General features: G+C 37.9%; 1 protein-coding gene across 1 annotated transcript in view; it reads left to right on the top strand.

Moving 5' to 3' along the window:
- The first annotated feature begins 3,003 nt into the window (after positions 1-3,003).
- PDE3B (phosphodiesterase 3B) overlaps positions 3,004-18,012 on the top strand; it is a 53,119-nt gene continuing 38,110 nt past the window's right edge. The window contains exon 1 of the mRNA XM_070957452.1: positions 3,004-4,024. Within this exon, the coding sequence (XP_070813553.1) occupies positions 3,020-4,024 (1,005 nt within the window). The 5' untranslated portion in view covers positions 3,004-3,019. The remainder of the gene's footprint in view (positions 4,025-18,012) is intronic.

Raw genomic sequence — 18,012 nt, 5'->3', positions numbered from 1 at the left:
AGTTAACTTGCCAAATGCATCCAAAATCTCAAGCCCGTGACCCCTGTGGAACTGGAATTTGGAAATTTTATCTAACATTTTATGACATAAAAATATGATTTTTGTTACATCACACAAAATGCCATAAAATATTTCCTGTGGTCACCTCTTGAAGTTTGATTGTGCTATGTGGTTCAAGATGGGTTACCTAAGTTTCAAGACAACTATATTATATCTTTATATTACTAAAATTCTGATTTCCTTTTAACTGGGTGAATATTATAGGACAATATTTTTTAAACCAAAGTTCCTAAAATGGGTTAACTTACAGAATGCATCCAAACTGTGAGACCTATGATTTTTGTGGAATTGAAATTCGAGAATTTGTATATAACAAATTAGACATTAAAATCATCATAAAACATTCTATGACATAATACACAAAGTCATAAATCGTTTCCTATCCTGCTGTTTGACTATGCTATAGAGTTCAACATGGATTGTTTGCAAGGAAAGATACAGAATAGATTTCTGAATGTATTCCAACTTTTCCAGTGAAGGCAGTACATTAGAAGCTCTTTCATTGTTCAAGGCTTTGAGGAATCTGGTGAGGAAATATCTCTGAAAGGAAGTCATAATGGGTCATAGGTTGCCTAGTATACCATTAAAGCTGTCATATCTGTTACTTTAACTGGACAAAATGGTGCATCATAGAGCAAAACCTTTTCAACCAAAATGGGCTAACTTATATAATGTGTCCAAAATCCAGAATCCCATGAGTCCCGTGGAATTGAAATTAGGCAAAATTTATAAAATATGTTATGAAAATGCAAAATGTCATAAAATATGGCCTGTGGTCAACTACTGATGTTTGACGGTACTGAACAGTTCAAAATGGGCTATTTTTAAGGCAGATAGCATCTATGATTATCTCCCTGAATTTTTAAGAATTTTACCAGTGCATTATAAATTCTGCCATTGTTGAAAGCATCTAGGAATCTGGTAAGGAGTTATTTCTGAAATAATGAGCCAAGGGGTTACTGGTTATCTTAGTAATTTATTATATTTGTATGCTGATCAGTATTCAATGGGTGGCTCACAACAATGAAGGAAATTACAATAAATCAATAAATCATAAAGATTAAAAAATGGAAAGTGAAACAAAGTGAGGGATCTCAATTTTCTCCTTGCCAAAAGCCTGGGTGAAAAGCCTTCCAAACAGCAGAATGAATATGAGTGGTTGAGTTTATTTAAGAGGGCAGACACCACAGAGAAGGCTCACTTCCAGGGTCCCAATAGATAACATTGCTTAATTGAAGAAATCTGGAGCGTGTCAATCTTGCAGGAGCAAAGTGGCTAGGCAAACACTATGTCTTTTTAATTCCATTTAGTACAGGTAGTCCTTGACTTACAACAGTTCACTTAGGGACTGTTCAAAGTTACAACAGTACTGAAAAAAGTGATCTATGACCAGTTTTCATACTCATGATGGTTGCAGCATCCCCATGGTCCCATGATTTACATTCGGATGCTTGACAATTGATTCACATTTATGACAAGTCAGTGTCCCAGGGTCATGTGATCACTTTTTGCAATTTTCTGACAAGCAAAATCAATGGGGAAACCAGATTCACTTAACAACTGTTACTAATTTAACGACGACTTTGATTCACTTAACAAATGTAGCAAGAAAAGTCATAAAATGGGGCAAAACTCACCTAACAAATTTCTCACTTGGCAACATAAATTTTGGGCTCAATTGTGACAGGTAAGTTGAGGACTACCTATATTACCGATCTTTTGTTCTGTCAGTTTGATTTGAATTCAGCATCAAGATAAGATAAGCCTTAAAATATGGAAATGAAATATGGTAGAGATTTTTACAATACAAGAATTGTAGAACTATGTGAAATATAACATATAGATGTATGATTATTGGATAGGTTCAGGAGGTGGAGATGAATGTCATAAATAAAAATTAACTCAAACTTTAGAATACTTTGAATGATAATGAGGGAAGAAATAGTCATATTCAAACAAATGATTGATGATAACAATATATAGATACATATTAGGTTGATGATATGAGAATCTAGTAAACCGTAAATTGTAAGCTATGAAATTTGGTGAATGATGCACAAAAGACCTGCAACCAACCACATGCAATTGAAGATGGTTTTATGTATGTTTGTTTAAAAAATAAGATGAGCCTCAAGTTGGAAAGCGGGGGGAGAGAGAATTCGTGCAAATTCTCAAGAATCGGAGGAAAGGGTGGGGATCGGAAGCGACAGAATCAAAGCGGGTGGTTTAAAGCCAAGCTGACGCTTCGCGAGGCCGTAGAAAGGGCCAACCCCGCGCCTTACAAGACTTGCATTCCTGCCCTCACAAGGATTAAACTTCCGCAAAACTCGTTAGAATTTACAGTACCAGTATTTCTCACCAGCCATACGGAGTCGCTCCTCCCCTTTCTATTAGAAGGGCCCGCACCCACACCCACACACATTCCCCTCCTCCGATTGGCCACCTTGGCCACCCTTTCCTACTTTATGACGTGCGCCCTGCAGGGCGGTCGGCGGGCAGAGAAAGAGAGAGAGAGAGCAAGCAGAAGCAGCCAACTCCTGCATTTGTGCCGTCAGAGGAGGGCGTGTCTTGGAAGAGCGCGTGCAGACCTTGCTGCCCTGGAACTCTGGGAGGCTGCAGCGCGTTCTCTCCAAGAACGAGCGAGAGTGGAGGGAGGGAGGGAGGGAGGGAGGGAAAAAAGGGAAAGAAATACTTTTTACCTCTTTCTATCTTCGTTTTCCCTCCTTCCTGTCTTTTACCCACCATGCTCCGAGTCTGGACTCTGCGATCCCGCTGCCGTTTGCGCTTCAGGAGCGAGGCTCCTTATTGCTGGCTTTCCCCGGCTTTTTCCTCTCTTGGGCAAAGATGAAGAAGGCAGGGTCGGGAGGTAGGAGAAACTGACCGAGCCCGGCTTCTCCTTCTTCTCCTCCTCCTCCTCCTCCTCCTTCTCCCCTTCTCCAGCTTTTCCCGCTCGACCACCATGAGGGACGAGAAAGAAGCCGCCGCCTCCGTTTCTTTGCACCGCGGGCTCAGCAAACTTCTCAGCCAGCAGCCTTCGCCTCGCGGCTCTGCAGAGCCCAGTCTGGGGAACGGCTACTACGCGAAGGGATGCGCGGCTCCTCTGGCCCGGAGCAGCCTCTTGCTGGACCTTCGGGCGCTCCTCCCAACCGCCCCACGCCGGGCTCTGCTCTGGGGTCTGGCTGTTGCTGCTGCTGCGGCGGCTACCTTGGCGCTCCTGCCGTGCGCCTTGTTCTGGGGAGACCGCCAAAGTAAAGCGGGCTCAGCTGCGAGCAGCCCCGAAGCAACCGGGCTGTTGGCGCCGCTCGGGCTTTGCCGGTGCCTGAGCCCCCTCTTCAGCCTCGCCTGTGCCTTCTTCTTCCTCACCTGCTACCTGGCCCGGGATGAACCCGGCGGCCCCCGGTGGCTTCTGGCGCTGCCGGTTTGTTGCTACGCGGGGGATTTGGTGACGCTGCAGTGTCTCCTGCTGTCCCGCCAGGCCGAAGCCGAGGAAGGCGTCCCTCACCCTCCGCCAGCCGAATTGCAGATGCTGGCGGGGCGGTTGTTGGCCGCGCTTGGCACTGTGGCCGGACTGACCCTCTTGCAGCGCAGCCTCAAACTCCGCAGCAGCCTCCTGGTTTTGGTTTTCTCCAGCCTCGTGTGGTTGGTCTCGCTCACCAGCCTGGGGTCGCTGCCTCTTCCCCTTAGACCGCTGCTGTCCTGCTTCGCCGGGACGGCGGGATGCTTGTGGGCGCTGCTGGGAGGAGAGCGCTGCGTTTTCTCTTCTCGTTCCCCTTCGGCTCGGGGTTTACAGCAGCACCTCCAGGGATCGCATCCGAAGTTGCCCGGCAGCGCCGAGCACAAAGTTCCTGTCATCCGACCCAAGAGGAGATCCAGTTGCGTGTCCTTGGGAGAGACTTCTGCCGCTTACTATGGAGGCTGGAAAACGTCCAGGAGACCTTCGTTGCCTTGCATTTCCAAAGAACAGGTAAGCCTGACTCTGCCAAGAAAAGACCTTAGGCGCTGTGCAGCGTGAGGGGGATGCTTTCTGCAAGAGCATCATTGCAACTCTAATGCAGAACTCTCTCTCTCTCTCTCTCTTTTTAATTTGATTTATATGCCGACCTTCTACGGAGACTCAGGGCGGCTTACAATGCGTTAAGCAATAGCCTTCATACTTTTGTATATTTTATACAAAGTCAGCTTATTGCCCCCACAAACTGGGTCCTCATTTCACCTACCTTAGAAAGGATGGAAGGCTGAGTCAACCTTGAGCCTTGGAGAGATTCGAACCAGCAGAAATTGCAGGCAGCTGTGTTAATAACAGGGTGCGTAGACCACTGTACTATCAAGGCTCTTTTCTTTTCCTGTTAGGCGGTGTGGTGTTCCTTTTCCAGCCAGTGCTTATGGAAATTGTAGGTGTATAATTTGGTCAATGTTATGCGGTCTCCAAAACTGAATGTACCTCACTTGACTCAAAACCTATATCCTCCAGGAATAAGACACCTTAGCCTATTGCAAAAATACAATCTGTCTACTGTACACAGATATTGTGAGGCTGCGTACAGGATGACTTCATGTTATTTCATGTTACGGTACTTTAGTTGATAATTTGCAAAACAACTGCATTCTCTAAGCCAAACTAAACTTTTAAAGGACTTTGTAACTATGCACTATCTGATAGCCTTTATTGCTCAGGGCCAACTTAGTATACATTTTCAAAATGCGGGCTACAGGTTCTCAACAAGAATACAGACTAGGTTAACACTGAGTTGCTGAATGCTTTGAAACTAATTCACTATTACTTTTATCATTCCAAAATAGGCTGAGAAAAGGAAGAGGAACAGTCGTGTAAAGTTTGTTCTGTAATATGTTTTTGGAACATATTCACTAGTACTCAGCAGTGTGATAAACACAGTCAATTTTGTTTTGACAAACAGGAGACAGATAAAAGTGTCATTGTTGGAAATGGCAAGAAAGATAAAAGCCTAGGGACAGAACAATGAGAAAGGTGTACCAACTGTGGAAAAACTAGAAAACATTTCTAAAAAAAGCTCATCAATAGTATTGCTTTCACATTGTATTCAGCCTAATTTGTTAGCAGTAATTGTATTTAGAAGAGATTATAAATGAGCAAAAATTTCTCTTGATTCACAACTTACATTATTCATTATAAGGTAGATATATTATCTTACACTGAAAAGATTAAAATATTACATTACAACCATCTGAAGTGAATGTTGTCAGTTGCTAGAAAAGCCTCAGACCTAATAGACTTTGATTATGAAAGATTGCATAATTTGAAAACTCACGGTATAAAATCTATTAGCAAATAAAGGAAGCTTCTCTGCAGTTTTGGGTGATTTGAGTTTATCATGTACCATCATGTTTTTTAAAATTAATTTGTACAATAAGATTGCAATTCTGTGCATATCTACATATGTGTTAAGTTATAAGGAAAATTGAGTACATATGATTGAACCATACCTTCTCAAGTATCTTCTTCCCTGAACTTTTAAGTATGAAGTTGTATATTACATAGTAGATTCTTGGTTAAATATATTACAGTTGAAATAATTAGCTTTGTATTTATATAAGATGGAAGGAAAATACTTGCAAGGTACAAAATACTGTTGCAACTATTCCTTCTAAGGAACAATATGTTTTCTAGTAGCCATTTATAAAATAGTTTACTATTAATTATCTTAAATACATAAGCTTATAAAGCTTATATAGAGAGCATAATCATTTAAGATTAGATCATTGCCCTCAGTGAATTTTAATTACCGGTAATATTATCTTTTTATTATTTTGTTTTAAAATATTAACATGAATATTGACAAATAAATCCATAACTGGTAATGTATCAATTGTCAACTTTTTTTAAAAAAAGTTATCCTTTCCTTATATACTGTAGAAACCGCCATTACAGATTAGTGCAGTATTAATTTAGATTAATTTACTATTCAAAATTAAGATTAATTTACTATTTAATGTTATAAATACTAAGGTTAATATTTAATGTGGCACTAACATTTCCAAACATTTTGTTTCTTAAAATATTGGTTTTTTTTTTATTAATATAGTATAAGAAATGTATAAAAACAATTTGGATTTTATATGAAAACATTTGTTATATTTTATAAAAATATAAAACGATAGATATTCTTTAATTCAGGAAAGTTCTGAAGAAATACAGAAAAAGTATATTAGGTCATTATTTAGCACATCTTTGTAACTTGAGATTTATTTTTTTTGAAAATTAGACAATGAAACATCATTAAAACACAGATCAAATAATCCAAGCTGGAAAAAGGTGTGCTATATACAACCATGAGTGAAACAAATAGGATATTTTGAGTGCTTTGAGTCTAATAGACACTGTTCTCAGTGAAAATATTTGTCATTTGCATGAGATTACATATATGAGGCAGCAAAATAAGAATAGTTTTGGGTAGGTTCATGATGCCTGAAAAAATGAAATAGTTCACTTCTTATTTTTTGAAACTGGTGTAAGCTTTGAAAAAAAAGCATGCATGGGAAGGATATGCAGATTTTAAATAAAATCTGTTTGCATGTTTTTCCAGTACAGTTCATTTTCTAACGTCACACCTGCCATAGCAAAACAGGAAGTACATCTCATTTGTGAATTATACTTCTACTGTTTTATTGCAAACGTATAGTATAGGAAGCTTGAACTGTGATTAAACATTCCTTTTTATGCTTTGTATAATACTAATAGGAATGAGCTGTAGAAACAAGAATTTTGTTTATTAATATTTCATTAGCTAACGTTAAAAGAATTATCAGTTCCAATAATAATCTGCATTATAGCTTTTTAAATCACATTATAGTCTGAAAAAGCCAAGAATCTTATAATAATCTTATTATGGGTAGCATATATCATTTCGAATGATTCAACAAAATATGGCAGTGAAATTTAGGTTCAAACCATGAGAAACTATTAATTACTATTGAGAAATTCTGTAATTAAAAATTATTTTAAATTGAAATTTCAAGGAAGGCATCTTCCAAGGCATAAATTTTAAAAATACTGTTCAGGTAATAATTATACAACTGGGATTTTATTAAAAACCTGATTCATTCATCTGAACTTGGTAACATCTTCTTTGGAGCAGACTAACATTCCATGTAAACATTCCAGGAAGATAATAGCTACAAAACTGTCAGGAGTAAGGAGCCAAGACACAATGAATTACTCACAATAGTTTCCTTGTTGCTCTTTGCCCATAGACAGGAATCTTGCCACATTAAAGCACATCTGCATAATTATCAAATTTATTCTGTGAAGGTTTAGGGAGGATCCCTCCTGGGCCTTTTTCTGCACACCAAAAACTCAAAACTGGTTTGCCTTTTAGCTCTTTGGGAAAGATAGTCTCCCACATGCAACTCAGTGTCAGATTCCACCACAAAAACACATCTCTTAGGGTTAATTTCTTTTCTTAACTAATTATCCAGAAAGTAAGGGATATAGGCATGAATCTCAGGTTAGCTTTTTCTATTTTACAGGGCGTGGGCATTTTAAAAAGTAGAAACTGTTATGACATACTTCATTCCAAAGATTGAGTTCTTGGACAGTGGTTGCATTATTTTTTTTTACAACTTAGAGAAAAAAGTTTCTGCAAATGTGTGAGCTGTAAAAATTGATATTATTTATGTGGTTAACAATATCAATTTTTAAAGCTCGCACATTTACACAATTTTTTTGTGTAAATATACAGAAACTTTTTGTGTAAATATACAGAAACTTTTTGTGTAAATAATCCTATTTTATACAATAGTATTCTTTACAGAAGAAAGAAAATGCATTGCAACACTGTAGAAATGAACTGGCATTATCATCTAAATCAGTGCTTCCCAAACCTGGCTAAATTACTCAAAATTGGGTAAAGGTATTTTTTTTCTTTTAGTAATGATAGCATGCCATTACTCAGTTGTAGTAGGGACATTTAAAGTGACTTAAAAGTGTTTTACCTACGTTTTACCTACCTTTTTTACCTACTTTCTGATAAGCAATTTTGGGTATTGAAGGAAAATGTTTGGGAAGCACTGATTTAATCAGTTGAAGCCTTCTGGGGCAGGAAGTGGGGAGAAATCACAGATTTAATAAATAATTTAATATGCTACATTACTTTTTTAAAATAGCTATTATGTTGAGTACTTTGTGTAACTTTGTATGTGCTGTTGTATTAGAATAGTTATTTCATATTTTATTCCACATTATTTCAGGAAGCAAGTATCTTAAGCCTGATTCCATGAACTTTGAACTGTGATTTATTTGCTCTTTCTCCCTATGTTACAACAAATTAATTTGTCTAAATAAAATGCATTGTAGCAAAGTTTGCACCAAGTTATTTGTCTTCTACAGACAGCAAAATGACAACACAATGTCATTATGATATATCATTATAACAATTGTTTCATCCAGTCAACAAGAAATGCACAGATAGTCCCAAAGGTGCTTTTTTTTCAAAAGGCAATTGGAATTGCCTCTTTTTTTTTTTTTTGAAGATGTTTTGCTTCTCATCCAAGAAGCTTCTTCAGCTCTGACCGGATGATGGGGAAGTAGAAGGTTTTATATTCCTTACAGACAGTTGGCCATTGGCATTCTTTTAGAGAGAGTCATTGAGGCCATTTGGAGGTTTATCTGTGTCCTCAGGGTCACCTGAGTAGTGCAAATGACTCCAAATCATTTGAAGAAAAGAAAAACAAGAAAATCCAGTTGCCTCTTGAAAAAAAAGCACGATTGAGACAACCATGACCTGAATGATTGAGAATCTCCATAGATACGAATGCACAAGTAGTTTTAAACAGCACTGACTTAATAGCTTCAACAGTCCAAAAGAAATTCTGTCAACAAAATATGCTGCATTAATATATTCAATTATTATAGTTATTCCATGTTTTCTGTAGTTGTTTTTAACCTTCTTTGCAACGTACTTTCTGCTGCTGTTTTTTCCCATTTAAGCCAATAATTTAAATCAATAAGGATCAAGAAGAAGCTTCTATCCTTATTTGGAGGGAAAATTGGGCATTTCTGGTCATACAGCTGCTGCTTATTCAGGTTTTGCACATAGAATCAAAGGTTTGCAAGAGAACATATTCAATAAGCATGCATATAAGACTTCCCATAAGTGGAGCACATGCTTCTCATTCACTGCAATGCTCAGTTATGAGGAAGTGTCTGTGTTTAGTTGAACATGCATAAACTTTAGAATATAATATCCAAAGGGCTTTATAGTTATGGATCCCGCAGGATTTTTACTGAAAGGGAAAATTATGTGGTCTTGCCCTTATCATATTTGAACTCTTACAAAGATAATAAATGGATGCTAGCTAAGTTATTGGCATGTCAAGTAATTTAGACCCATGCTTTGGTTCCCTGGAGTGCTTTTACCTAGGATTCAAATACTTTGGAAAGTGTCCTGAAGAAGACCTAGAAGGACATGAATTGGAGTTGACAGTTTTGGATTGGATAGTGTGATTACCATGAGGAGATTGCTGCTGTGCTGTCCCATGGAGTCTTGTGGGACTGTGTTCCAAACTGAAGCTGAGTACCTCCCCACTGGTTCTCTCCCTTGGACTCAGGGTCAATCTCCCTGACTTTCTAGCTGGTTTCATCTGGTTTTCTTATCAAGAAGCGGTGGGGAAGGGGTCATAGGGTAGGTTAGCGATGTAATGGTCTGATTTTCCTTCTATCAAGTGCCTAAGGCAGGTGCAGTCTGAGGAAGGGCTTTTGGGCTACTGTAAGGATCTGGCATGAATGTGAGTGTAGATTTGAGGTAAGTGGGTGGGGCAAATGGTCTTAGTCATGAAAACCAGCTGGTTAACTTTGGGCCAGTCACTCTATCAGCCCAAACCACCTCACAGATTGTTGCTGTAGGCAAAATAGGAGGAGGAAGGTGTGTTGGATATGTTTGCGGCCTTGAGTTATTTGTAAAAATAAAGGCATGACACAAATTAATTTTTTTTAAAAAAAGATAGATACCATAAAATTGTTTGTCCCTGCGATTTTCTTGACATTTTTTTTTTCAAAAGGGTTTGCCATTGTCTACTTCCTAAAACAGAGAGAGAGAGAGTGACTGACCCAATGTCACTAGCTGGTTGTGTACCTTAAGGCAGGACTATAACTCCAAATCTTCTGGTTTTTAGCATAGTACCTTAAAGTCTTTCACCAAACTGACTTTCATAAAGTAGTTCTTAATTAAAAAAAATATTTTCAACAAAATAAAACACAAAACAAAACAAAACAAAAACCTTTCCAGAATCACTATCTGGATACTAAACAAAAAAAAAAATAGTTATGCATTCCTTAGGAATTGAAACATTTTTAATGCAACTAATTGCTGTAGATGTTTGAAAGATACAGCATATGAGCTAGGTAAAACAATTTTTAACCTGCATGGCTCCAGGTCCTCTATTTCTCTCCCTTATCTTTTTAGAGAGAGATCAGCTTTGAGTGATTTTTAATATAATTGGCAAGAAAAGAGCTTTTTTGGTTTTGTTTTGGGAGACAGATTGACTCTTTTGCAACTCACTGGTGTTTATACAATTTTGATGGCTATCACTAGGGGAGCAGAACAAAGTTAAATATAGGTATTCCTCCTTTCCCAGTGATCCTTATTAAATATGTTTTTTTTCTGTTCATCTATTAATTGCTGGAATACACACTGATGGATGCTAAGAGCTGTGTGGCAGTGAAAAGTGCAGTAATCTGAGCTCAGAGAAAGATTTTGAGTCATGGGTTGCCTGTATGAGCTATTAAATATAATACAGTAGGTTTTCTATAAGTAAGGGGAAAAACTCTGCAAAACATGGCTACTGTATTTTAGAGAATCGGCTCCTGCTGATAAAGGCAATTCCAAAAGATAGGATAGGCCAGGGTATGGTGTGGTTTGCCTCTTAGGGTTTATGTTCTGGGGTCTAATAGAGTTACATTTTCTCTTGCGTGCTTTCTAAGCTTCTACTTGGCTCAATAAATATACTGTAAAATGTAAAGTTTTATACTGATTTTTTATTGATATCGAGGAAAACATGGGAGCTATTAAATAGGTCTGTGTGAAACTTTGGGTGTAACTTTGAGTAAAGGCTGACATAAATAAATAAATAAATAAATAAATAAATAAATAAATAAATAAATAAATAAATAAATACATACAACAATAATTAAAAATTAAAATAAATAAATTAAATGTTCTTTCAAGTCTACTCTGGTACCTTTCTCAATTGGAGAATTTGAGGTGGGAAACCTCAGTTGTTTTTAGTTGTGATATTGTAATATTACAATAATATTATTGATTCATAGTAATTTTGTGAGACAAACAAACACATTATTTCTTTTTCATATTCTCTGCATTAGGATACATTTTTCCAAATACATGTTTAGATGGGTTTAAATATACTTCTTGAAATATATGCATGTGCGAATTTTTAATATTTAATAGTCATGTTAATGAAATATAGAAATCAAAATATTGGTATGGAGGATGCTTTCAAAACTATGCAAAGGTTAGTTAAGGGTTAAACATTGCAGGCTCTATATTTCTGTATCTTTTAAGAGAAACAGGATGTAGTGACTGCACTGTCAGGCTCCTGGTCTGAGAGCAAACAGATGAGGAAGTACAAGGCAGACACTCCAGTTCTTGTTGTCGTGGAAACTTTTTGCGTCATTCTACCCAGCAATTACCTTATAGTGCCTTTATTTTTGATAGTGGAATCAGTTGAACTTCACTGTAATGAAAGAAGGTCAGATTTCAGATGTCATTATTACAATCTCATTTTGAAGACATGGCTTCATTGGAACTGCTTAGAAAATAAATATTTAGGAACATACTGCAATTTGAACAACATCTGTGGTGAAAATCATCTTGATTTTGATGGATATCAGTTTGTTAACTAGGTAGCCCTTCTAGTGATTAGTAATAAAGTTGATTAGAAGACTGGAGGCCAAAATATATGACGAACGGTTGCAGGCATTGGGCATGTCTAGTTTAATGAAAAGAAGGACTAGGGGTGACATGATAGTATTCTAATACCTAATGGGCTGCCACCAAAGACCAATCCTCACATTTACAACCTTCACAGGTCTGAAGTAAGACTATAAGTGCAGTCACAGCTTTACTTTACATCCCCTTCATTTAACAACTGAGTTGCCTCTCCCAATTGTGGTTGCTAAACGAGGACACCAGTAAAAGCAAACTGAGTCAAATCTGTTAATTTTGTTCACTTTACAATGAATTGTAAATAAATAGTATCTATTAACTTTTGCCACAACTAAAATAGTCTATGCTCATTCATGATTGCTTTGAATGGAATGTGAATTATATACTTCTGTATCTTTTGCTGTTTTGCTTTATTTATGCTTGTCATTCCACATATTCTTTGTTCTTTCTTCAGTCATCCCTATGATTTACTATTAACTGTTCCTTGTTATTTCTTTTTGCTACTCTCGTATTTCTTTTAAATTCCACCACATAATTAGATTTTATTGGAATCTGTAGAAAGTTTGGTTGAAATTAAACCTCTTTCCACAGAAATGCATTCCACAGAAATGCAAAAGAGAGTTTTTGACGTTGCTGAAGCAGTTTTAGATATAGCTGGGAAATACTCTGTATTGCCATAAAATGTATGAAGGAGTCTCTAAGGGTTACATTTTCTGTGTGGACATAACACATTGCATGTGTTAATTAATCAAGGATATGTTACTATTTTAATGCAATTATTTATACCCCAGTTTTCAGGATAACAGTTATTTCAAAATGGCTTATAAACAGTGGAAACAATTGTTTAAACAATCCAATAAGTATTCTTTAAAAATAAACTTCAAGCATCTTTCCTGCAAGGCAGTGTATTGCTTTGGGCTAAGGAAAAATGTCTGCTACTAAGAGGTCCTTCGACTCACCCCGTGTCTTTAAGGAATCTTTCTACAGGGTAATTGACGGTACCTAGCAGCCTAGCAGTTTTATTTTACTTTAAGTTACCAGTTTTACAATTATTACTGGTCAAGACAGTATGAACTATCATCAGCTCATACCTGTGGAAACCTACCATATTTTCAAATATAGCTGAAATAAAACATATGATTGCTTTCTACATTGAGTGACAAATAGTTAACGACATTTTTACACATAATTTCTGGATTTAAGAATGTTATCTCTTAAAGAGCAATTTGGGGCATGTGTTTTAACATTTGTATTGTAGTAGAAGTTATTTATATAAATGGCTAAAGACAGCTCAATCTCCAGCTTTAGGGACAGCATTGGAAAAATGTCCTGGAAGTAAGTGAGATAAATTCCTAACAAGGGAAGTTATTAATATTCCTCATTTTGGGGGAGTATTTGTCAGTGGTGGCCCGGATCAATTGAGTGGTTCCCCATTCTCCAAGGCATCTAACAAAATTCACACACACACACTGTTTTGCTGCCTCATTAAAATGACAATTAAAATCATTGTCACTAACATGAACTTCCACCTCTAGCATTTCCTGTTCTGCCCTATGTAGTTTCTTCTGGTTTTAGCTGGGGAGCTGGAATGACCTTTATACCATGGTGACCCTACTAAAGATTATATCCTCTGTATATACCTTTTCAGTCTTCATTCATCCCTCTCAGGAACACTCCCTTGCCACAACGAGGCAGCAAAGCAGTGTGTGTGTGTTTGTGTGTGTGTGTATGTTTGCATGCACGCACGTACACATGCATGCATGAACTTGCATTCGCTTGGTATCTGTAATACTTCTATCTTATTTATGCATTCATTTATATTTTGATTGTATTGTTACAAATAATTCAAGGCTGCAAACATATCCAACACCCCTTCCTCCTATTTTTCCTACAACAGCCACCCTGTAAAGTGAGTTGAGCTGAGAGAGTGGTCCAAAATCACCCAACTGGCTTTCATGCAGGGGTGAATTGCTACTGGTTCACTCCTGTTCAGGTGAACCGGTACTGATAAAAACTACCGGTTCAGGTGAACCAATAGTTAGCTACTGGTTCAGTTGAACCAGCCGTTTAAAAAGCTACCAGTTTAGGTGAACCGGTAGTTAGCTATTAGTTCAGTTAAACCAGTAGTTAAAAAAAGCTACTGGTTCCTCTGAACCAGTATTTCCGACGATCAGCTGTGGTGCGGGGTTTAGCTTTGCTAGAAAGAAGGATTTCCTGCTTTCTTGCAAAGCTAAATCATGCACCACAGCTGATCCCCCTGCTGTTCTATTTACCTTCCCAAGCCTCCTTTTGGCACATACTGCGCATGCGCGCACACACAGCACGCACCAAAAGGAGGCTTGGGAAAGTAAGTAGAACAGCGAGGGGGGGAGAAATCAGCTGTACAGCAGGGTTTAGCTTTGCTAGAAAGCAGGAAATCCTGCTTTCTAGCAAAGCTAAATTGTGCACCACAGCTGATCCCCCCTTGCTTCTACTTACCTTCTGAAGCCTCCTTTTGGTGTGCACTGTGCATGCGCACATAGTGCGTGTTTGGTGCGCATTCACAGCCAGCGAACCGGTAGCAAACCAGTTCGGATTTCACCACTGCTTTCATGGCTAAGGCAGATCTTGAATTCATGGTCTCCCGTTTTCTAACTTGGTGCCTTAACCACTAGACCAAATTGATTCTCTATTACAGTAGCTATACTTCCATTGAACCTAGGGTAAGATGGTAGTAAGCATTTACCAGGAAGAGGGAAACGACAAGAAAGAGAAAATAATACATTAACGGAGTATTGCAGTGACAAAGTGGTAAGCTTTTTGGACAATTGGGAAATCAGGTTTTAACTTTGAGTTAATCCAGAATAACAGAAGTAAGATCTTGGCAACAGTAACTCATTCTTAGCTACCATTTTGGATTCTCTGTGTGCAATATTTAGTTTTCATATTTAAAACTCTAGCAGAAAGTCAGTGGTTCCCAAATCTGGGTAAATTTCCCAAAATTGTGTAGAAGTGTTTTTTCTTTGAGTGAGACACATGAACCTATTATGTGATCACAATAAGAATATTTACAGTCAGGTCCATAAATATTGGGACATCGACACAATTCTAACATCTTTGGCTCTATACACCACCACAATGGAGTTGGAATGAAACAAACACAATGTGCTTTAACTGCAGACTGTCAGCTTTAATTTAAGCATATGTACATCCAACTCAGGTGAACGGTGTAGGACTTACAGCAGTTTGCATATGTGCCTCCCACTTGTTAAGGGACCAAAAGTAATGGGACAGAATAATAATCATAAATCAAACTTTCCCTTCTTAATATTTGGTTGCAAATCCTTTGCAGTCAATCACAGCCTGAAGTCTGGAACGCATAGACATCACCAGACGCTGGGTTTCATCCCTGGTGATGCTCTGCCAGGCCTCTACTGCAACTGTCTTCAGTTCCTGCTTGTTCTTGGGGCATTTTCCCTTCAGTTTTGTCTTCAGCAAGTGAAATGCATGCTCAATGGGATTCAGGTCAGGTGATTGACTTGGCCATTGCATAACATTCCATTTCTGTCCATTCAAAAACTCTTTGGTTGCTTTTGCAGTATGCTTTGGGTCATTGTCCATCTGCACTGTGAAGCGCTATCCAATGAGTTCTGCAGCATTTGGCTGAATGTGAGCAGATAATATTGCCCGAAACACTTCAGAATTCATCCTGCTGCTTTTGTCAGCAGTCACATCATCAATAAATACAAGAGAACCAGTTCCATTGGCAGCCATACATGCCCATGCCATGACACTACCACCACCATGCTTCACTGATGAGGTGGTATGCTTAGGATCATGAGCAGTTCCTTTCCTTCTCCATACTCTTCTCTTCCCATCACTCTGGTACAAGTTGATCTTGGTCTCATCTGTCCATAGGATCTTGTTCCAGAACTGTGAAGGCTTTGTTAGATGTTGTTTGGCAAACTCTAATCTGGCCTTCCTGTTTTTGAGGCTCACCAATGGTTTACATCTTGTGGTGAACCCTCTGTATTCACTCTGGTGAAGTCTTCTCTTGATTGTTGACTTTGACACACATACACCTACCTCCTGGAGAGTGTTCTTGATCTGGCCAACTGTTGTGAAGGGTGTTTTCTTCACCAGGGGAAGAATTCTTCAGTCATCCACCACACTTGTTTTCCGTGGTCTCTCGGGTCTTTTGGTGTTGCTGAGCTCACCGGTGCATTCCTTCTTTTTGAGAATGTTTCAAACAGTTGTTTTGGCCATGCCTAATGTTCTTGCTATCTCTCTGATGGGTTTGTTTTGTTTCTTCAGCCTAATGATGGCTTGCTTCACTGATAGTGACAGCTCTTTGGATCTCATTTTGAGAGTTGACAGCAACAGATTCCAAATGCAAATAGCATACTTGAAATGAACTCTGGGCCTTTTATCTGCACATTGTAATTGGGGTAATGAGGGAATATCACACACCTGGCCATGGAACAGCTGAGAAGCCAATTGTCCCATTACTTTTGGTCCCTTAACAAGTGGGAGGCACATATACAAACTGCTGTAAGTCCTACACCGTTCACCCGAGTTGGATGTACATACCCTCAAATTAAAGCTGACAGTCTGCAGTTAAAGCACATTGTGTTTGTTTCATTCCAACTCCATTGTGATGGTGTATAGAGCCAAAGATGTTAGAATTGTGTCGATGTCCCAATATTTATGGACCTGACTGTAAATCAATTTAAAGTTCTTATACTGAGTAAAAAGGATTTTCTGATAAGCAGTTTGGAGTAATGAAAGAAAGTTTGTTTAATAATAACATGTTCTTTTTGTAAAAGTAGTGTTTCTCTTTCTTTCAAAAATAAACTGTAAAGATCTTTGCAGATTTGCCTTCTGAATCAAGTTGCTATGGTGTTATTGTCTTTGTTTGGTTAATGCTGTGCTTAGTTTCCATGGAAATATTTATTTACTGAGCTAGATCTGATGAGATGCTGTTAGAATATCTGAACTATTTTTAATCAATAAAAATGTTGAATAAAATAGATGTCAAAAAACCATTAAATGAATTTTGTCTACCATATACTTTTTACGCTTAAAATATTAGGTTGTTGGATCTTCTTATGGTAATTCGGATTATCTCTGCTCTGATCATCTACACTATTGGTGTTCTACTCAAATTTTACATTTTGTAGGTTCTGAAGATTGGCACATATATCCACTATTTTATAGTACTAAGCCGGCATTAAAATAATGTAACTATCAATTTGAAGCTGCAATCCTGTTCCATTCTTTTGTGGAGTTTACATATACATGACTTCAGTATAAATTTTGACCTGACTAAATGACAATCCTGGGGAATAATCATTAATTGCATTTAAATAGTTATTTGATTAAAATTAAATTGTGTTTCATGTCTGGCTCTGGAAACTTCATAGAATACTGCCCTCTAGTAGGCAATTGAAGTCCAAAATTCAAAAACTAGCGTCATTTGGAAAAATTGCTATAAATTACTTTGATGTTTTGCCTGAAATTAGTTAATTGGTATTTGTTATTGTTAAATTTGCTACTGATCCTCTCATCTCCATTGTTGTTTGACAGATAATGCAGTTCTAATAGACAGTCCTATCAAAATGATGCTCATCAGATCATTGATCACAGATTAGATCAAAATTGAGAGCAACTGAAAATTGAGAGCAACTGAATGACAGAACATGAACTTTGGGTGGAATATAAGATTTGATCCATGGGCTGAATCTTCCCCTAATATGCCCTATGTGGGCTAGATGAAATCATAATCATTGGTGCTAGAGCTCAGTCACATCTGTTCAAGAGATCTACAGCTCTTGAGAAAACCACTTCAAGCAATAAAAGTGCTTGACATCACTCCTACCATAATATAGTTGTGCTTGCAGGTACCTTATCCAGAGAATCAATAAGTAAAGCTCCTGTGATCTTTCTACTTCAGAAATGTTATAGAGCAGCTGAAATGATCATTCTGCAGGCACTTGAGGCTCTTGTTGCAGGCAGAAAGACCAGGTGGATTTGT

This window comes from Pituophis catenifer, unplaced genomic scaffold (assembly GCF_029215685.1).
Source record: "Pituophis catenifer annectens isolate HBS135680 unplaced genomic scaffold, rPitCat1.0.hap2 SCAF_1, whole genome shotgun sequence".
Classification (NCBI taxonomy): domain Eukaryota; kingdom Metazoa; phylum Chordata; class Lepidosauria; order Squamata; family Colubridae; genus Pituophis; species Pituophis catenifer.
This window is presented reverse-complemented; position numbering and strand designations above follow the sequence as displayed.